General features: G+C 43.7%; 1 protein-coding gene across 9 annotated transcripts in view; it reads left to right on the top strand.

The window, feature by feature from the left end:
• The window catches only part of Prom1 (prominin 1), a 109,968-nt gene that overhangs the window by 38,153 nt on the left and 49,053 nt on the right, over positions 1-22,762 (top strand). For 7 of the 9 annotated variants that reach the window (XM_037209008.1, XM_037209013.1, XM_037209009.1 and 4 more), the window contains exons 3-5: positions 8,266-8,321; positions 12,667-12,693; positions 16,237-16,442. In XM_037209008.1, coding sequence (XP_037064903.1) covers positions 8,266-8,321; positions 12,667-12,693; positions 16,237-16,442 — 289 coding nt within the window. The remainder of the gene's footprint in view (positions 1-8,265; positions 8,322-12,666; positions 12,694-16,236; positions 16,443-22,762) is intronic. The other 2 variants (XM_037209010.1, XM_037209014.1) reach the window with 1 other exon arrangement.

Raw genomic sequence — 22,762 nt, 5'->3', positions numbered from 1 at the left:
TAGGTGCTAGGGATCAAACTCAGGGCCTTATGCACGCTATGTAAACATTCTTCCTGTGAACACCCCTAGCCCACTATCTCCCTTTGCCAAAGATGTTATCTTGTTCATGTGTGGTGTGCCTGTGTCTGAGCACACGTGCTCAAGTGATAGGGGGCATGTACAGAGGTCACGGGACAGCCTCGGGTGTTGGTCTCTGCTGTCCATGCTGGCACACACTGTGCTAGCTGATTTACAGCCTTCTTGGGATTCTCCTTATCTCTGCGTCCCATCTCAGTACAGGAGTACTGGGATTACAGACACATTGCTGTGGGGATCCCAAGTGCTTTCCCCACTGAGACAGCTCCCTGCTCCCACAGGTGCTATCTGATCACCTCCAGTGATGACTCACTTTGCATCAAATGATAAGCAATGAATGTGCATACATATATGCATGCCTTAAGTTAAAATTCTAGGGTATAGCTGGGCAACAGTGGCACACACCCTGAATCTCAGCACTCAGAAGGCAGAGGTAGGTGGATCTCTATGAGTTCAAGGCCAGCCTGGTCTACAAAGTGAGTTCCAGGACAGCCAGGACTGTTACACAAAGAAACCCTGTCTTGAAAAAAACAAAACAAAACAAAAATTCTAGGGTGTGATTCACTTCTGTTGTGATGAGTCTGTCAGTTACCAGAACCAATCACACACCTATACTGACTGAATGAAAATTTAAAGAGTTTCGAGCAATCAGCTGACTTTCTAAACTTAAAGAAAAAAATAAATAGTAAACTGAAGCTACTTATTCAACTAATCAGAAACTTCAATATTTGTTTGGAGTAATGAGGTATTTTCCTGTTGGAAGTTTTCATTTTAGAATTCTGAGTCAGGCGGAGCATCAACAAACATCAACATAGAACCTAGCAAGCTGTGACTTATAGTGAGACCACAAGAGAGAACTGCATTGAATTACTTTTCAGCAATCCATGATCCTTTCCCCTAGGCAGGCTCTGAGGGAAGTGCTTGTGACCATGCATAAGCCACACAGGGAGTTATGTTTGCGCCAGTTGGCTCTATCTTGACTTCAACCTGCATTCTCCTTTAGGAAGGGTCTGCAAGCTGGTGTTCACAACTCATTTTATGGACCATTTTGTGCACATCACTCTTGGGAATGGCATTAGAATCAGGCTAGCCTCAATCGCCATCTTCCCAGGGTAGCACTGTTAACTATTTAGCAGCACACACATACTTGAATCGGTGGTTTATTCTGGTTATGAGCATACATGTTGTAGATTAGGAAAATCTGGTTGGCGGTAGAAAAGCTTTAGAAGGTGTATGCATGTATGAGTCTGCCAGGGGTGGGGTGAAGCTTCTTGGAGCTTTGAAGACACAGGAATGAGAATCATGTGGGAGGATTATTTTATAACTAATCTTTTAAAGTGATTTTTATGGTTGTCCGTGGACTTTTTAATGCATTCTTTTGTATGATTCCATGAGTTCAGATCTTGAGTGAAGATGACTTTTGAAGTCTTAGTTTACATTTGGGCTCATCTGTTGGCATCACCAAAGTCTGCATGCGGTACATCTGCCTATACCATCTTCTGAGAGAAATGAGGGTTTTTCTCAGCTTAGTTTTGTCAGGACTTAGAGCTAGTGACACAGTATCACACTCTAGATAACTTATTAAGAAAAGTTTATTTTGGTGCTTGGTTCTGAGCCAAGGTTGAGTGGCCTCAGCTGGAGCTGGCCTTCGTGCTGACAGAGAATGGAGTTGAGGCAAGATGTCCATAGCAAGTGTGCTTGGGAGGTGAGTCCCAGTTGCTTCTTAGAGGTCCTTTTTCCTAATATCACTTAATGGAGTCGATTTCAACACAGATTTGGAAGGAGACAAATCATATTCAAACTGTGGCAAGAAGCACACCGGAGGAAAGGCTTGACGGGATACAGCTTGTTTAGTTAGACACAGTGACGCCATTTACCACAAGCCTCAATTTTAGTGATTTATTTGGGGGGGGCAATTGGTCTTTTTAAAATTGTGTGTGTGTGTGTGTGTGTGTGTGTGTCTGTGTCTGTGTCTGTGTCTGTGTTTATGCACCATAACATGCATGTGGAGGTCAGAGGGCAACTTGTGGAAGTTGGTTTTTCGCCCTCTAGCATGTGGGTCCCAGAGATCAAACTCAGGTCTTCAGGTTTGGTGGTAAGCACCATTGTCTATTAAGCCACCTTATCACCATCCTCTCTTTCCCTTTTAAAGACATCCTCGAACTCTTTAGCCCAGGCTGGCATGCAACTCATTGCTTAGCTCAGGATAGCCTCAGTCATCTTGCCTCTGCCTTCCAAGTGCTGTGATTACAGTCATGAGTAGAAATCATTTGCTTCTACAGGCTCACATCTGACGTAGAGGGAAAGTGGTGTTTGGATTCTAGTTTGTCTCCTTGGTGCTCCTGGGTTCAGAAGTTTCTGTGGAATCCATCATACTCAGGAGAGAGATGAGGAATGTGGTCAATGATTAAGGCTGTGGGAGGATATAGAAGCCATGCCCGGAAATGGCACACATGTTGTACATCTTTTCACATTCCACAGTCACAATTCATATCATAAGCTGCTGCCTAATGGCAAAGGACCTGAGGTACAGAGTAGGGGTGTGGGCCTAAGGAAAAGAGGCCACATAGCGATGCTGCTAGGTGCTCATGCTCTGTGTCTCTCCCTGAAGAGTCAGGGAAGGAAGAGCAGAATGTTGAAGGTATCAGAGTGGTGGTGAAAGAATGCTGGCATGCTGATGTGCTGTGTTCAACACCAGGCTATGCTGAATCTGTGTCTGGGGTAAAATACCCTTGGTCTTCCCCTTTTGTACAATAACAGCATTTCCAGGAAGTTAGCTTTCAGGAGGTAGGGTGTTTCTATCGCTGTGAAGAGATACCATGACCACAGCAACTCTTATAAAAGAAAACATTTACTTGAGGTAGTAGTTTACAGTTTCAGAGGTTCAGTTCATTGTCATCATGGTGGGACATACCAGCATGCAGGCAGGCATGGTGCTGGAGAGGTAGTTGAGAGTTCTGCATATTGCAGGCATCAGGAAGTGGACTGAGATACTGGGCATGAGTTGAGCATATATGAGACCTCAAAGCTCACCTCCACAGTGACACACTTCCTCCAACAAGACCACATCCACTCCAAAGCCACACCTCCTAATAGTGCCAAGGGAGGAGCATTTTCTTAAAAGCCACCACATGGGGGCAGTACTGGGCATTAAACAGCCTTGTGCATGCTAGGCAGGTGTTCTACCACTGAGCTGTATTCCCAGCTCCCATTGTAGTTTTTAGTTTGAGACAACATCTTCAAAGGTTTCCTAGGATAGATTTGAATTTGCTTATTGTCTAAGTAGACTTTGAACTTGTGATCCTCCTGCCACATCTTCTTGAGCAGCTGGAATTATGGGCTTGTGCCACAAAGCATGGCTGCATTAACTAGATCTGTCTGAACTCTACTTAACTTACCTATCTGCCTCTCATCCTCTCTGGAATTTGGTCTGAATGGGGGCAAAATGTTGGATTTCTTTTTAAGTGCCCATGGAAAGCCTTTTCTGCCTGCAAAGAAATATGTTTTAAATAATAGTCTAAAATGCATTTACAAATTTATTATTTGTAGTTCTTTACATTGTACTTGAGTATCATTGTTTATTATACATGTTTATAATATCATTATAAGATGGATACTTATAGTGAAGTACGAATAAGGCTTTCCCTTTGATCAGCGATGATTTAACATACAAGTTAATGCTGCAGTTTCTTAGTTGAGAGCCATGTGGGGGCCCGTTGAACCATGCATATGTAAGACAGCGGCACTGAAGGCAAATAGGGTCTCCAACCTCTGTCTCCAACAGAGATGTGTAATACCACAAGAGCCCAAGAGTGCTGACTTACAGATCCCACCAGCAAAATCTAAGAGCATATAAGCTCAGCATAAGTCTGATGCATCAACAGCACATAATGGTATCTTTGCAGGAGGGTTTCACCGGGCCCAGCTTGAGACAGAACCTGTGTATGTACTGAAGGAAGCCAGTTAGGGGAAAAGAAACAATCTGGAGGGCTGAGAATAGGCTGCCCCTGCTTCCTGCTGCTTCTAGTTTGAATCATCACCTCCTTCTCCATATACGAATTCTAGAAAGATGCCTAAAGTCTAACTCCCAGGGTATACCCGTGATCCATTTGGTACAATTCTCTGGTGATGCTTCTTAGTCTCTTGCCTTGCAGATTGAGGCAGTGGCTTCAGGCCTACATCCCCACCCCAGGGACAGGGAGGAGATAGTGTATCTTTCTGGCTGTAGCTGGATGGATTGAAGTCCAAAGCAAGTGCTTTGGCCTGAGGTTGGGATATGCAACCTGCTCAGTCCAGAACCTTTGACAGTTATTCTGGTTCATAAAGAGGCTCCTATTTGTCTTTGTCCGAACTTAACAAGTTTGGAACTAAACTGGAGAATTTTTAACATTCATTTGCTAATTAATTTAAAAGTAATGCTTTGAATCTCCTCCAAACCAGGCATGGTTTATATACCTGTAAAGCCAGCATGGGTCTGGGTGGGCTGATGCAGGAGGATTTTGTACTAAAAGAGTCCCTCAGTCATTCCTGTAATTCTGGGGATTTTTCTTTGATATTACCCAAACTGGGTAAGTGCTCATCTTTTAAGGCTGTTTTCAAGGGGATGTGAATGAATTTTGATGTATTCAAATCCATTGGTCCATCTCCCACCTTGCCACAGAGGGCTTTATAAGAGCTTACGTTTTCATCTGAAAAGTGATTCACTGAGTTTTTCAAGTCTTCTGATTCTGACATATCTCATTGTAAAACTAGTATGTTTGTTTTACATGAGTGGGTGTTTTGCCTGTAAGTATGTCTGTGCACCATTTGCGTGTCCATGGATGTCCACTTAATGACAAGGAGGCATTGGATCACCTGGAGTTATAAACCAGCATTGTGGATGCTGAGCATTGAACCAAGTTCCTCCACAAGAGCATCCAGTGCTCTTAACTGCTGAGATATCTCTTCAGTCCCAACATACTTCATTTTAAACATGTCTGCTAATCATAACAAGCAGGCTTGTTAATGGGAGTTTCGCAAAGTTCTAATTTTTGTCTTCAAACTCCATTTTGTCATTGGTAACATGTTCTGTCATTGCCTTTTTTGAAGCTGCAAGCTGTACCCCTGAAATTTAGGGAAAATATCTACAAGATACCCAAATCAGAGTAAATGGTTTGCCTTTCAGTCTTTCTTTCAACAACAACAACAAAAAAATGGTATTTCATGAAAAGGTGACTAGTTTAGCTTATAGCTGACTACTAGTATAGTGTTTTGTTTTCATTTTTTTTCCCTCAAGACTTGGTACCACCATAATGTGGTGCGCAGAAAAGAATGGTCACGAACAGTCTCCATTTTCTTATACAGAGTAAGTAAAAGATGTGAACTTATAGATCAGGGTTTAATGGATGTGATGTTAATGTTTTATGGAGAATGCTTTGCATGTTGCATGTGCTTTGTAATGAATGATAGTAACTGGGAACATTATTAGCTACTTGTAGTTTGAGTTTTCTCCAGTCCTGCTCCGGCCCGCAGCCACTTAGACCCAAGTAAACACACAGAGACTTATATTACTTATAAACTGTATGGCCATGGTAGACTTCTTGCTATCTAGTTTATATCTTAAATTAACCCATTTCTATAAATCTATACCTGCCACGTGGCTCATGGCTTACCAGTACTTTTACATCTTACTTTTCATGGCGGTGGCTGGCGTCGTCTCCTGACTCAGCCTTCCACTTCCCAGCTTTCTCCTCTCTGCTTATCCCGCCTATACTATACTTCCTACCTGGCTACTGGCCAATTAGCATTTTATTTATCAACAATTTTATTTATCAATCAATAAGAGCAACACATTCACAGCATACAGAAAGATGTCCCCAGCAGCTACTGCTACTCTGCTTTGTACCATGCCATCAGCCATCACCTGCTATTGTTTCTGCACTTTAGTACAAATGCCAGCCTAGCAAAAAGGCAAATCATACCTTGTTTCAACCTGATAGTCTGGCCATATCTTGGGGACTCTAAGCATGTCCCAAACTATACTTGGAGACCCTCTGGCTTAGTCCAGTAAAGACCCAACTTTGTGTATGTAGTGGGGCTTTCAGACAGAACTTTTTTAAAATTTTATTTATTTATTTTCAATGGAAAGTTGAATGAATATTACACTGTCAAAACAAGAGTCTTCCACATTCTATTTGGCATGGATTATAATCTGTAGTAACAATAGAGTACACCCAGACTCAGGATATCAATTTATTGGTTGATATTAACACCTAACCCTATACTCTAATAGTTGAGACTTCTCCATCCCCTTTTGCCAGTGAGGTTGCTTGTGGAAGATAGTTATTTACCTAATATTAGACATTAAGTAGGCGAGAGAGCTTGAGACCACCTCTCCCTCACATCTTTGTATATGTATGTATATGTAGGAAGGCTAGGGGTGGTGAGTGAGGCTGTGTGTGTGTTCATGGGCATGAATGCCCATGATTGTGCATGCACATACATGTACTTGTGGAGGCCAGTGGATAATATTGGCCATCATTCTCAGGAACAAACATCCACTTCTTTTTTTTTTTTTTTTGGTTTTTCGAGACAGGGTTTCTCTGTGTAGCTTTGCGCCTTTCCTGGAACTCTCTTGGTAGCCCAGGCTGGCCTCGAACTCACAGAGATCCGCCTGGCTCTGCCTCCCGAGTGCTGGGATTAAAGGCGTGCGCCACCACCGCCCGGCTAAACATCCACTTCTTTTGAGACCAGATATCTCAGTAGGACCAAGTTCTGCTAGACTGTCAGCCCAGTGAGTCCCAGGAATGGTCATGTCTGTGTTTCCCCAGGACTGGGATTGCAAGTGCATGGCAGTCTGCCTAGCTTTTCACATGGGTGCTAGGGATCAAATCCAGGCTCCCATGTTTGTGTGGTAAGCTTTTAGCAACTGAGCCATCTAACCAGCCTCTGGACTAATTCTTCATTCTTCGGAGGTGGCAGGTAGACTTGGGTCTTTGAATATGTTCTGCTCTGCTATTGTGCTATACTCCCATCTAAACCATATCAAGAGCCCAGTGAACATAGCTTTGTAAATATATTTGAAGACATAGATGACCATTAACTTAAAATTTTTAATCAATAATGGAAACTCTTCAGTGAAATTCTACCAGACACCTGGGTGATGTTGAGTGGCTGCAGGGGAGGGAAACTGTGGGGTGGGGCAGCCCATAGGTAGTGGGAAGGAATGGACTCAGCTTGTCAGAATTCTTAGTCCTGTTCCCACAACACAGACTTTATACCTTGGTTTGGGGCTTAGCTGTGCACAGGACAAAGTTGTTTTCCAGAAAGACATATCAGGTTCATGTTATTTCCAGCAAGTGTCTGAACAGCTTTGTTGTCATGGGAGTCTTTTAGTGGTTGGTACAGGCCAGGGTGAGGCAACAGGCAGAGCACCAAAGCTTGGTTGGGCATGAGGGACAGTGGGCCTTGTGATGGGATGGGAAAGAGCCCATCCAGAAGGGAGATCTGGCTCTAGCCCGACTTTCCCATCACTCACTGTGGGATTCTTTTGCAAGTCCCTCACTGTCTAGACCTCAGTTGTCTCAAATCATGCCTCGGTGGAGCCTCAGAGGAAGCCATGGATGGAAAAGTGAAAACTTTCCGTAGTATTTCCAAGTTTTCACACATTGCCTAGGGGCAGGAGTAGAGATTTCACATGTTAACAACTCTCAGGTCAGGCTGGCTTTTAGGAGTCCTTTGTAAATATTGCAAAGGTTGGAAATAAGTTGTACTTGTGGATACAAATAAAAACTAGCAACTTCAGAGCCAGTGAATGGCCCTGTGGGTAAAGGCACGTGCCACCAAGCCCGATGACCCAAGTGTGATCCACAGAGCTCATGCTGGTGGAAAGAGGGAACTGACTCTTGAAAGTTGTCCTCTGGCCTCCACAGTGTGCTACTGACAGATAAGGCCCGGGCCTTGTCCATATGGTGTACCTCTCCTGCCACTGTGCTACACCCCCTCAATAAATAAATGCAAAGAAGAATTAGCAACTTCAGTTAGGCTCATTAGCTTAATTATTTACCCACCTTAGGAAACAGGACTATCCATATAAAGATGCTATGTCCACCTAAAATAATTTATTTGTGTTTAATAGACCTATGTGTATGCATTGTATACTTTTGCTGAAAAAAATAATTTTGCTATTTTGTACTTTTTTTTAATTTGCAGATATGATCAGAAAACTCGTACAGAGGGAGTTTGACTTCTCAGTTGATTCAAAGGAGGTAACCTTTTGTTATTACTTGTTATTAAGCACAGCAAATATGAGAAAAATCATGTTTGGCTTGAACACAGGTCTTGAAACAACCATTATTATTTTTTTTTCTGTAATTTGGTAACTTTTTTGACTAAGGATTTTTATGGAATACTGTCTTACTTTATAGATCCCATTTGAGGGGCATCAGAAATTTCAAAATGGGTGGTTGAGGAAAAACAAGTTATGTGTCATTGGAAAAGTTCCTGGAAAGAAATCCTAAATATTTTGTTGTTTTATTTTGTTTTGATTTTTAGCTAAGCAGGGGAAACTCCCTAAGCAGAACGGCTTGAGAATTCTTAGACTCTAGGCGCAATGACGGGGAAGGTTGTTTTTGAGAACAGTTCGATACTCAGCAGCTTTCCTCCCTGGGTTCGTTGAGCAGCTGTTAGGTGTGCATGCGGGTGGAATCAGAGGAATGGTGCAGATAAGGAAGGTTGGTTTTGGACAAGCCAGGCCAGATCTTACGGTTTCAGGGCAAAGGGCAATAAGGAAATAAGTAGGTCTGCAGCCACCTGCAGAGAAGCAGAGAAAAACAAGTGATTCTGAACAGAAGGCCTGACTACAAGCAGTGACTCCGGCAGAAGTGGAGAGGACAAGGGGGTGGGCAGGGGAGGAGGTGGTTCCGGGAGTGCTGGGGGCGTCGATCGGGTGAGCACTGAAGTCAGATGTGGAAGCCGTGAGCAGCTGGTCCAGAGAGAAAGAAAAGTGACCCAAGCCAGGTCCTGGGAGGTGAGAGGTTAGGTTTGCAGAGAGCATCCAGGGATCTCGCTGATCTCTGTCCCGCCCACCAGGCACTGCTGGTCCTCCTCCCTTTACTTCTGTGACCTAAACAGAAGAACCGATTTTGATTTTGGCTAGTTGTAAGTGTAAAGCCCAGGAAACACACAGACATGGTGTATGGAGAGTGGCGGATGTAGGGTGATAAAAACCAGGGAAATGTGTTTGTCATGGTCTTAGCCCTCAGCGAGGTGAGTGGGGCATGCTGCTCTTTCCTGCTCTGCTCTAAGAATGGTGCCGGGGGAACAATGTTGGCTAGTGAGTTCAGACCTTGTAGTTAGAAACAGCCGCTTCTCAGCCTCAGTTTGTGATAAGTGATGCCAGGAAAAGGGTGACTGGAGATGCCAAAGAGGAAAACTGCTTCAGAAGACATCTTCATCTGGCAGGCGGGCTGATGGTGGGACAGCGGAAGCGGGAACCCCATTGCCTTCTGCTCACTACCCTGCTAGGACTCTGCAGAGCATTCTTTTTCAATGCTCTCACATCATTTTTTCCCCAAACTATTGTCCAGATTGGCTCATATCTCTGCACAAAGTACAAAGTGCATGCTGCTTTCCATGTATCTTGAACATTAGCACGCCTGACTAACCTGGTAGTCCAAATGGCCAGGGTTCTTCTGGGAATGGGTAGGGATGGAGACATGACCTCACTTGGGTCCAGGTCTGGAGACTCCTGAGAGTGGTTTGGTTACCTATTTGCCACTTCTTCAGAGGGTGAAGACACACTGCTCGTCAGGACTCACACCCCTTTTCTGCAGGAGGAAAGCGCACTCCCGGGATCTTGGAGGGCATTTAGAAGAGAGTGCGCTGCAGGAATCATTGGGTTTTACTGTCTGTAATAGGCTCTGGTCAGTATCCGTCATGAACATCAGCTCATCCAGAACACAATGAAGCACTGATGGAAGGGTCACCCTCGTGTCACTTGCTGCCATTTACCTTCTAGTTTTTTTTCAAAAGCGTCACCAAGTCCTACTCTCTGCCCATCCTCCCCATCAGGTCATTGAGATTCAGTGTGGCGTTAGTAGCAATACTGTGATGTTCCCTGGAGATTTTGATACTGTTCTTCAGGGCAGGCTGGTTACTGGTATTTTTAAAAACTCCCTAGATGGTTATAATGGGCAATTGAGTAGAGAATAATAGGACACCACCGTGTAGAATCAGGATTTTAACTGCTATATAACTTAGAAATAAATGTAACCTATATGACAGCTAATTTGGAAAGAGACCGGTGAAAATTCACCCATCCAAGTCCATATAGGTGTTTGTTGTTACCCTGTCAAATAGATCAGGCAAGCTGACTCTTGAGTTGGAGGAATTACAAAAGAGTTAGCCATTTGTTATAGCTTGTAGGTAGAGTGGCCTTCCGACATCCAGTGTGACCAGCCACAATAACCAAGTGAGGACGGATTTCCCCAAATTACTCAGTTGTAATCACCACATGAGGTGTAGTGGGTAGCCATTCCAGCTTTGATCTGGAAATTCCAACCCCCATTGAGGCTTCCATAACTGTCATGCCTACAAAGCGGGGCGAAGAGAGGGCCAGGAGACCCGAGATCTGGATGGGCCAGCGTGCTCTCTCTGTTCCTGGACCCTAGATGGTGGAGGTTGACTAAGCAGAGCTCCAGAGAACACTGCTGGACTTCGATACATCTTCCCCAGACCCCACAACCTACCTTTCCCTTTTTTTGTAAGTTACCCACTAAATAAATCTTCCTTTTAACTACGTGGAGTGGCCATAATAATTTCACCAATAATGAGGGCTCCCTTAAAATACAGGTACCTGGCCTTCCCCAGACCTGGACTCATGTACTATAAGGGAAGAGAAGCCTGGAAATTAGTTACATTGAGAGATCTTTGTGGTTGGTAGATAAGTGAGTGGTGTCAAGCTTGTAGACTCACCCAGGAAGACAGAATAGGACTTGTCAGGATGCTCAGGTGACCCTTGGGGACATGTACATCTGAACTGTCCTAACCACTAACATTTTCAGTGCTTTGTTTAAAAACTATTAGAAAGCCGGGCGGTGGTGGCGCACGTCTTTAATCCCAGCACTTGGGAGGCAGAGGCAGGCGGATCTCTGTGAGTTCGAGGCCAGCCTGGGCTACCAAGTGAGTTCCAGGAAAGGCGCAAAGCTACACAGAGAAACCCTGTCTCGAAAAACAAAAAACAAAAAAAACAAAAAACAAACAAACAAAAAACTACTAGAATCATGAGCATTGTTCTTTCAAAGCTGTGAAGATCTGCTCCAGGTAAGGAACAATTGGCATATGTTCAGATTTCCAAACCGGAGAACTTCAAAATGGTGAAATGGAGACGGACAGAGCCACCTCATTTTATTGTGCCACAGATGACATTTAGAAACAATAGCAACTTTCTTCCCCTTCTCACAGGTGAGCAAAAGGGATAGGCTAAACTGAGCAAATTCAGCCTGAGGAAAACTTCACTGAGCTCTGCTTTATTCTCCTCTCATCACTGTGAGTTAGCTCATCTTCATCACCGACTGGCCCCCATCTCTGGACCACACAGAAGAGTCTCTGGTCCTGCGCTGTGGCTTTTATTCCATTAACACATCAGTTGGTTTAGTTTTGGTTGCATGGGCTTGCTCTCTAGGAGGTAATATGACAGGAGATGGCTATATGGCAGTCATTTCTTCTAAGTGGAGCACGTTATTCCAAATGGCAAGTTCAGGGCTACAAGGTAGTGTGAAAGATGATATACAATGTCCAGACTTCCTGGAGGAGGCAGCATCTAGGCTGAAACTTGAGTTTCATCCAGGGAGTGATGGATGACCTGAGTAGGGAGTCAACCTGGGCAGTCAGAGTGAGGAGGGAAGAGAGGAAATGATTTGACATAGTGATGACAACCGACTTAGAATGGCCAAGAAGAATGAGGACGTGAAGCCAAGATTGGGTAATAAAGGACCATGCTGGGAAGTTTGTCTTAGAAATGGCACACCGTTAATCCCAGCACTCTGGAGGCAGAGATAGGCGGAGCCCTGTAAGTTCTTTGAGGCCAGCCTGGTCTACAAAGCAAGGTCGAGGACAGCCAGGGCTATTCAGAGAAACCTGTCTACAAAAAAACAAAAGAGAGAGAGAAAGAGACAGCAGAACTTCATTGGATGTTATTAAACAAGGAAATAACACTTTCAGATTTCCTTCTGGAGGGGACCCTTTGGAAGAGCTCTCTTTGGCTCTTGGACTCTAGGCAGCTCTCGTGACCTGCTTCATGAAGATCGTACAGCAAGCGTGTGAGCATCTATAACTGCCCTGTGATTTCCTTTTCCCTAACTGATGATCATATTGACTTCAGACCTTTCAAAAACCCAAATGTGAATTCCAGAACTTGATTCTAATCAAAACACTCATTCTCAAATATACACTCAAGAATCTATATTTCTTCCTCATGTTGATCCTTCTGTCTTGAATTTTTTTCAGTGTGGAATATGGTTATGGTTAATGACTCATGTGACTTTTCTGTTTTGTTTTGATGCATGCTGCCTCTGCTCCACACAAACTCCTCAACTGCTTTGATTTCCACAGCCAGAAAACATAGTCTTGGCTTTGAAGGTAAACTGCATGCCTCTGTCTGTGCCCTGGTGCTGTTTGTCCTTAGTCGATGTCTGTCCCTGTCCCCCTGGCGGCACTTTCTGTTCCTCCCTGGTGTCACCTCTGTGACAGTGCTTAAATTATGTGTTTAGTCTCTGTCTCAGCTAGCATAGGTCATCTTCCCTTTGTCTGATGTCAAGATAATCTACAATGTGCTCAAAGATCATGGTCCATCAAAATTCATTTACAAATTGTCAAACCCTGTGGCTTAGAAATCAACTCTGATAACATCCTAAGGCTGGGAATATAGTTCAGTGGTAGAGGACTCAACTCTGTGATGTGTGAGGTTCTCAGCACTGTGGTGGGGTGGGAGGAAAGGAAAGAAAGAAAACGATGTGTTTTCATTACTGACACTGTCTGATATTTAGTCAGGAACACTGGGACGGTTGTGTATAACTTGTACACTTTTTTCTTGAAGCTAAAACTAATGCACTATAAATATTTCAATATATCTTCTCTCCTGGGTTTGAGTTTATAATCTACTGGTGTTCAGAAAATATTTAAAATTCCTTTGAAATATTAAATAATTTTGTTTGCTGAGAAATGGCAGCAAAATGTGTTAGAATTTGTAGTGTCTAGGCTGGTTTCTTAATTGGCCAATGATATTAGTCCTCAAAGAAATGCTAAACAGTCAGCTAATAATGGGTGTCTGTAGACAGGCGAAAGGACACACATACACACACATACACACAGAAATGCACACACCCCCTCAGCAACTCAGCAACTTCCCTTGCTTGTTTTTTGGTTTTTTTACATTATAATTTTAGTATTGAAGTGGACAATATTCAAGTGTCAGGTATATCCCAGCTCATATCTGAATGCTGGTCTATAGTTAATTGCTGTCTATTGAATATTGACTGTGAGCTGTGGTTTTCACTTTGAATCTGTGACTGTTCATCCCTCATGCCTGTTGATGGGCACTTCCTAGTGTAAGGGGACCAGGAGCTCCCAGAGGATGTAACTGGCTTCTGCCTTAGTGCCCTCTACCAAGGCATCCTGTTTGCTTCCGGCGGTCTTGTCAGACCCCAACAGGGCTGCTGTCTGCACAGCAGGCCATATAAGAGGAGAGACAAGCATTGAGGCAAGGAAGGCAACTGTGGAGAGTCAGCTAGATGGGAGGGTGGCCGGTTTGTCACCAAGTTCATTTTGCTGGAAATTCAGGGGTGATCATAGGGGCAGTTGATAGGGGTTCACTGACTGGTGGGTGACTCCCCACAGCAGGTGGCCAGAGGGTACACACATCAGATCACAGTCTTCTATCAGGAGAGGCTCTTTGTTCTGCAGACGTGGAGAACAAAGGTCATTGTTTCCTTCAGCTGTTTTTTGTCGCTGCTGTAGCACACAGTGGACAGGCTAGAGGGAGTGGTGGCCCTGGGCTCCCTTTTTGATTGCCACTCTCCTGGTGACGCAAGGAAACATGCATCATCCGATTGTGGAAAGCTAAAGTGAGGGGCTTAAACAGGAAGCTGGATGTGAGGGCAGGCCTCAGTGCATGCCTGCAGGAGCAAGGCTCGCATCTGTTTTTCTCCCTTCATTTTAACTCCTACCTCAGCCATTGATATCTTGCTTGTTCCTCAAGTGTCAACCTGTGATTTTCCGCCATCTTGTAGAAATGTGAGGGACTTGGGGCTGAGGGTGTAGCTCAGTTGGGAGAGTACTTGCCTAGCATTCATGAATCCATGGGTTCCATCCTCAATTCCATCCACAGAAACTAGGCACGTTGATACATACTTGCAATTGAAGTCCCCAGGAGGTGGAGGCAGGAGGACCATTCATTACTTCTGAGAGGCGCCTGGGATACAGGGAACTTGGTGTGAAAATACGAGAAAACAAAAGGGGAGTGGGCAAACAAACAAAAGAAATGTGAGTGACTTTGTGCGTGAATGGGAATGAGAGATTAGTTCATCCTCCAGGACACTGTTCCTCGTACCCCAAGAACAAGCTAGCACGGAGAACGGAAATGTATTAGGGTCTAATGAGTCTATATGGATACTGTGCTGGGTCTCGGGAACTCAGGACCAGTGTGGACACAGGCTGCCAAGCCTCGTACTCACCAGATCTGCCTCGTGGATGCCATAGAAAGCTCCGCCTGCTAGTGCCTGGTGATTGCCTGGGTACTCGCTCTTTAATCATACACTGTCTCTAGTTTTCCCGATGACCTGATAGGAGCCATACTGTTACTCCCAGTGTCTGCACACAAAAGCTAAATGCCTTGTGCTTGATTCACTCAGAATGTCTAGACTTTGTTCAAACTTTGGATTATTTATTTATTTATTTTTGGATTCCCCCAATTTTTTTTTTATAAATGATTGATTGCTTGATTTTTTTTCCAACCAGATCATAGTTTCCCTCCCTCCTCTCTTCCCAGTTTTTCTCCCCTCCCTTCCCCCCATCCACTCCCTTTCCTTTCTCTTCAGAAAAGTGCAGGCCTCCCATATATATCAGCCAGCCATGGCATATTAAGTTGCAGTGAGACTAGGCGCCTCCTCCCCTATTAAGGCTGGACAAGGCAACCCAGTAGGAGGGAAGGGTCCCAAAAGCTGGTAAAAGAGTCAGAGACAGCCCCTGCTCCCTCTATTAGGAGTCCCACAAGAAGACCAAGCTATACAACTGTAGCATATATGCCGAGGGCCTAGGTCAGTCCCATTCAAGTTCTCTGGTTGGCAGTTGTCTCCGTGAGCCCCTGTGAGCCCAAGTAAGTTGATTCTGTGGGTTTTCTTGTGGTGTCCTTGGCCCATCTGCATCCCATAATCCTTCCTTCCCCCTTTCCACAAGATTCCCCAAGTTCAGCCTACTGCTTGGCTGTGGGTCTCTGCGTCTGTTTCCATCAGTTGCTAGGTGAAGCTTCTCTGATGACAGTTGGGCTAGGCAACAATCTATGAGTATAGCAGAATATCATTAGGTATCATTTCACTGACTTTTTTTTTCTTTTTTGCCAATCATGTTTGGTTCTATCCTAGGTCTCTGGGCTGCCCAACCTCTGGGTCCTGGCCCTCCAGGCACTGCCAGGGGTGGGTTCACTCTCATAGTAAGGATCTCAAGCTGCATCAGTCATTGGTTGGCCATTCCCATAACTTCTGTGCCACTTTTGTCCCAGCATATCTTATATTCTTTTATAAACATCGAGATTGTCACTAATCAGTCCCTTCCAACATGGCTCACATCGTAATCTCTATTTGTCTGTCTTCTTGATGTAAAGGATCCTGTATTTGTATGAGTTGCTATGCGGAGCTATTTTTTTAAACCATCTGGAAAACAAAATGCCTTTGAAGTTGAAAGTAAACCATTTCCCATTTGACCTTGCCCTTAGGTAACTTCCAGATAACTGAAAGGAATATTAAACTCTTGGCCAGCATTCTAGTAACTCAGTACTCCACTTCCTTCAGCACAGAGCACTTCTAACTGGAATAAACACATAAAGGCGTGCATGTTGGGGCACTCACTGCTGTGACATGTCCTTTCTGTTTCGTGTGACATGTGCTGTGTCTTTCCTTTGCTTTGCAGATGGTCTACTATGAGATCGGAGTTCTTATCTGCGCCATCCTGGGACTGCTGTTCATTGTCCTCATGCCTCTGGTGGGCTACTTCTTCTGTATGTGCCGTTGCAGTAACAAATGCGGCGGGGAAATGCACCAGCGGCAGAAGCGCAATGAGTCGTGCCGGAGGAAATTCTTGGCCATTTCGCTCCTGTTGATTTGTCTGCTCATGAGGCAAGTCAAGTCTTGGATCATAGCCATTGGGGTGATGCAAGGCGATGGGGGATGTCTCTTTTACCTTAAAGTCCACGAGTTTGTTTTACTCTTCTTCTTTTTGTCCTCCTCCTCTTCTTCCTCCTCCTCCTCCTTTTTTTTTTTTTTTTTTTTTTTTTGTCCAGATAGGTTCTCACTATATAGTTCTGGCTGTCCTGGAGCTCACTGTGTAGACCAGTCTGGCCTTGAACTCACGAGATCTACTGCCTCTGCCTCCCAAAGTGCTGGAATTAAAGGCATAAAGATATGCAGCAGTACACCCAGCCTCCCCCTACACCCAGCCTTCCCTCACCACTGCCCCCCACAGGAACCCATTACATAGTTTAGGCTAACCTTGAATTTACATATAGTAAGGATTGCAAAAGTCCTGGCTGGGCTTGAACTTCTGATAATGCCTGCTTCTGCTTCCAAGTCTGGGGATACAGGCATGCCCCCATCACACCTCACTAAATTTGTGAGTTTAAAGTGATACAAAACAGAAAGGGACATCAGAAATGACTCACAAAGATGCCACTGTCACTAGAAGTCACCCTGCTCTGGAAGTTGCCTCACTTTATCCCACTTGCTGGCCTTTTGGCAGTTTTCTCTTTTGGAGATATCCTGATAAATTTTGTATGTGGTCTGTTGGGGACTTGGTTATGGGCACACTGGAATGTGTGGATTCAGGCATGCACATGCCATGACCTTTATGAGGTCCCGGGACAACCCCGGATGTAGGCCTTCTCCTTTGGCTGTGTTTGAGACAGGGCCTCTTTGTTGTTTTTCTGCTGAAAAGTCTAGGTTACCTGGCCTACAAGCTTCTAGGGATTCTGCTGTCCCCACCTCCCATCTCCCTGTTGGAGTGCTGGGATTACCGATGTTCGTGGTAAATGTCTAGCTCTTATGTGGGGTCTTAGGATTTGAACTCCAGTCCTCATGCTTGTCCGTCAAGTACCTTTTCTCCCTGAGCCATCTCCCCATCCCCTGGTAAACGTAATGGCTGAAAGTGTTCACCTCCCTCTGATCCCTCTGTGGAGGCTGACAGCAGGCAAGCAGGAAGCAGAACCTCCGCTGGCCAGTTGATGCCAAAGGAATGTTTACAAGTCCCTGTACTCTGTAAATTTGTAAAGATTGTTGAACATAAAGAACTTCCTAGTCATTTCGAAACCTGCTTTTCTTGAATTTGGTTTTTGTTTGCTCCTGCTTGTGAAGTTTAGAATCCCTTCATGATCTAGGATGTTCTGTGTAGTTACTGCTGTTGACAGAAGTTTCCAGCTGATGAGCAGACCAGAAACACACATGCCTTTAAGATGAGGCTGTTCTGTTGCATCCACATCTATTCCCCAGCTGAGGAATGCCCATAATGCCATGGGCCCCTTATTATGATCTTTTACTATTGTTCCACAGTTCTTCAATGCATGTCTTTTTTAGACTTGTTTTAAAATTACATTTGAATTTATTTTGTGTGTATGTGATGCACGTGCATGCACTTGCAGATGAGGGGGAGGGGCGGGGGGGGGCGAGTGTATGCATGGGGAGGTTAGAGGCCAACTCCCAAGAGTCTGTTCTCTGATTCCACGGTGTGCATCCTGAGGATCAAACTCAGATTATCAGGCTTGTCAGTAAGTGCCTTTACCCACTGAGCCATCTTACATGACCTCAGTATTTCGTACACTAAAAGAAGTCAAGTGTCATGTGCACAATGCTGAACCTGATGGGTACAGTCCCAACAAGGCTTAGCAGTAAGTATTCTACTTGACTTTTTTTTTTTTTTCTGGAGCTGAGGATCGAACCCAGGGCCTTGCGCTTGCTAGGCAAGTGCTCTACCACTGAGCTAAATTCCCAACCTTCTACTTGACTCTCTAAAAACACTACATCTCCTCAGCAGCTGGAAGATGTTTTAAGTCTAACAATGTATGTGATAATTGGGACTTTAAGCACAAAACAGCAAGTCCTACACTTGAAGTTCTGGATCCAAACCCAGAGGGAAGTGCTTAAGTGTGGCCCCTGGGAAAGGCCTGGCCAAGATGCATGGCTTACAAACATACCCACCAAAGACTCACAGATACAGATCTCTCTCCAAGAGCTATGACAAGGAAAAGCAATTCGCAGATCCGGTAATGCTGATAAAAATAGAAGGAGGGGAGTAAAAACACTTTTGTTTGATTGTTCATTTGTTTTTGAGACAGGGTTTCTCTACATAGCCCTGGCTATCCTGGAACTCACTACGTAGACCAAGCTGTCCTCAAATTCACAGAGATCCATCTGCCTGTGCTGAGATCAAAAGCATGTGCCATATATATATATATATATATATATATATATATATATATATATTTGAAAAAAATATGTGAAATGATTGACAGAAAGCCATGGCTGCTCTGGAAAAGAAATCGAAGGTTGCTGGGCAGGTGGATGGAGCTGAAGTCAGCTGCTTGGCTCCTGAGTTACTGTCCCAGGCCAGGTGTCACCTAGTGAATTAGTTGAAATGTGAACGACAAAGAATCCCCATCCCCAGCAAGAAAGTCAATTCATTACCTCTTGTCCCAGAGGAGTGACAGTTGAATCAAAGACAGGGCTTCACTGAACATGGTGGAAGTGTAGACATTGACTGTACATTAATGTGTGCACGAACAGGACCCAAATATGTGTGCTGTCACTGAACACAGTGGAAATGTAGACATTGACCCTATATTAATGTGTGCATAAACAGGACCCAAATATGTGTGCTATTAGCTTCCTCCAGTCAGCTACCCAGAGGACTCCTTACCTTTTTTGCTTGTACCTTAAGTGTGGACATCTCTTCTCCGTCTCCGACTTTTTCTGCTCTTGTCTGTCTTTCTCACACATAACTCAAAATCTATTCTTTCTCCTGTAATCCCTGATGTGTCTGTTTCTCCCTACTTCCCTTTGGAGCCTTCTCAGGAATGGGTAGACCCAGCAGCCCAGGCCCTAGCTAGTTAGCAAAGGAATGTGAGTCAAGGCCTCTAGACTTCTCAGGCTCAGCAGGCGTTCACTAGCATTTCCTGGGAGCTGGAGACAACATGCTTCCTGCAGCCACAGACGTGGCCAGCATGTTTTTCATCTACACCCCAGACATCAAGGACCAGGCTCAGATCAGGAAGTGCCATTGGAGCACACTGCCTCTCCTCTTAGGATGATTCCCTACTGAGCAAGCCAATCTTTTCTTAAAACACTAATCTTGTGTCTATGAGTGTTTGGCCTGAGATTGTGTCTGTGTACCACGTGTGATTCATGACTAGTACCCACAAAGACCAGAAGAGGACACTGGATCCCTTGGGGCTGGTGTTATAAACGGTGGTGAGCCTGTATGTGGGGTGGGTACTGGGATTTAAAAATGCGTCCTCTGGAAGAGCAGCCACCATTCTCAGCCAATGGACCATCTTTCCAGGCCCCCGAAGCTAATTGTGTTTTTAGCTTTATGAAAATACATGTCAAAATATTATGAAAATTCTTTATTACACAGATTTATTTATCTACCTTAATAAATATTTGCATATGTATGATGGGATTTCCATTTTTCAAGTAAACACATAGTCTATATTGGATTCCTTTTTAAAGTTGAACTTCTGTTTGTATTTCTATAAATTCCAAAGGCCCTCATTCTGAATCGACTGAGTTACTTACTGTGCTTAAAATACCAAAATATATAAACAGAGCTACAAAGTAAGATATAAACCTAGCTTCCATTTATATATTTGCATATAGCTCAGCTATCTTTATTCCTAACATGCAAATCCATCAAAAAAAAATCTTGATAGACTTTTTATTTTAAGTATATATTAGTTTGAAAATTATTTCTTAAGAGTCTCTTAATTCTCTAGTTTCTTACACATTTACTTAATTTTTTTCCAACCCAAAAAAGACATTCAGTTCATAATTTCAGATTTCAGAGTTGATCTACTGTTTAAATATTTGACAAGTGGACTAACTTGATTTCATGTTGTACATTAAACTTATTTGTATGAGAATAGTGGATAGGGTGATTTTTTTTTTCTTCTTTAAATAGACAAGAAATTTAAACTCCTTTGCCTGCAACCTCTCAATTTATTTTAGCTGCTTTTGACATCTTCTCTTTGAAACCCCTATCAATTTTCATCAGGATTGAATAATTGCTAAATACTGTTGGCAAATAATCAGAACAGCCAAGAAGATTAAGAGCTAGAAGGGAAAATGACCCTTTCTAGATGTATGAAAGTGAAAGCAAGTAAAAATGGGAAGAAATCATGTCACCAAAATCAAGGACTGGGTGAAAGGAGAGGAGCGGATGGAAGTCGCATCAGAAAGGAGGCGGAGGGAAGGCTGTGCTGGAGGCAGAGGGAGGGTCGTGCTGGAGGAGTCCTCCCTCTCTCAGCAAGCCTAGCTTCTGCTTCAGCAGGCACTGCACACCATTGATAAACGCTTTTGCTAAGATTGACATCTGAACACTCCCACTTGCCTTTTCAAGACTCAGCTCCATTCATCGATTCTAAACCTTACAGTTTAGTGCAGTCGGTTTTAATATTAATCCCGACCAGTCTGCTTTTCATGCTATTCCTTTACGTTTTTTTTTTTTTTTTTAATTCTCCTATCATTTTGTTTTTGACGAAGCCATATGTGCTGAGGAGGAAGATTCCCTAGTGTGTAGGGAAGCATGTGAGGTCATGCTTTCTCTGAGCTTTCCCAGAAAGCACTTATGGAATGTGAGAGCCTCGGGACCTGGCCATGTGTTTCTGTGCTTTGTCTGTCTGCGGAGGGTTACATGCCCACTTCTGTGACTGATTCAGCAGATGTATCTTACTCAGAAAAGGCCAGCTTTCTTTCCTCTCTGCTCCTTCACATTTATCATTGCTACACTGTCAGAATGCCCAAAAGACTATGTGAGAGAAAAGGAGGCTGGAAAGATGGCTCAGTGCTTAAGAGTGCTTGCTGCTCTTGCAGAGGACCCAAGTTCAGTTCCCAGCACCCACACCGGGCATCTCACAACCACCTATAACTCCAGCCTCAGGGGTCCAACACCCGTTTCTGGCCTCTGTGAGCACTGTACTCAGTTGCACACACCAATACACAGACATGTAGGCATACACGCAAGTAAAAATAAAGATGAATCTAGAAAGAAAAGAAACAGCAAAACCCAACCATGCCTTGAATTCTGGGAAGGTTCTAGATATCATTGAAAGTTAGCTTTGGTAACGATTACCCTGGTGAATTAAATCAGGCTTGCCTCTGGAAGCTGGCTACCTTCAAAATTTATCTAAGTGTAGGGTGTTTTTACCACTCCCAGGCTTGGAGGCTAGAAGATTCTCAGAAAACAAAGCAAAACTAACTAACTAACTAGCTAACTAGCTAACTAACTAACTAGCTAACTAACAGACAGATAGAACTATAGCCTGCCTGAACATCTGGAGTCTTTGTTAATGGAAACAAGAGATCTGGTTGCTTAAATTGTAAATAAGTAACATTTAAGAAGAGATGAGCTACCCACTAAAAGCCCTTATTTGGCCTTCACTGGCCAATTTCATGAAAACCATAGAAACTGATAGGAAAAAAATGCTTCAGATTCTAAAGATTTAGTCTGTAAAATCTCTTAAGTCTCTATTCCTAAGTATGTATGGGCAGAAATTATTTTCCAGAATGTACAGACAATTTGTAATGCTGTATGTCCTATGAATAAAAATTCCTGTCTTCTGCTCAAAATTTGGAAACATTGTACTATACTACACCAAAGCACCCATTTGGTAGCTTAACAACACTTACAGGTGCTGGAGGAGACAGACTCATTGACATTTTATGGGCTTAGGTCAGTTTTTCTCAGTGTCCTTATATTCTAGTCATTGGCTGACGACTATTAAAATACAGGAAAATTGCTGGGCGGTGGGGGCACACACTTTTAATCCCAGCACTCAGGAGGCAGAGGCAGGTAGATTTCTGTGAGTTCGAGGCCAGCCTGGTCTACAGAGCTAATTCCAGGACAGCTATCTATATATAGAGAGAGATAGAAACTCTATCTCGAAAAAGCAAAATGACAAACAGAAAAAAAATACAGAAAAATTAATTTATTAGGCTCTAATGTTTGCTTAAAAATACACTGAATATCAGAGAGTGTCCAAATCGACACAAAAAGGAATATTCATTCTCTTTTGTTTAAATGAAAGGTTTAGATTAGAGATCATAATTGGAAACTAGCATTGGTCAATACAGTGAAGTTTTATCAGTTGCTAGTATCTACACATTGGGAGGTTTTATGTAAGAACTCGGATTTGCAGTGTTTGTAGATGCTGGAAAGTTCCTGCAATAGCTAT

This window comes from Peromyscus leucopus, chromosome 10, assembly GCF_004664715.2.
Source record: "Peromyscus leucopus breed LL Stock chromosome 10, UCI_PerLeu_2.1, whole genome shotgun sequence".
NCBI lineage: Eukaryota > Metazoa > Chordata > Mammalia > Rodentia > Cricetidae > Peromyscus > Peromyscus leucopus.
Note: the sequence above shows the minus strand (reverse complement) of the source record. Positions and strands in the feature narration are given on the sequence as shown.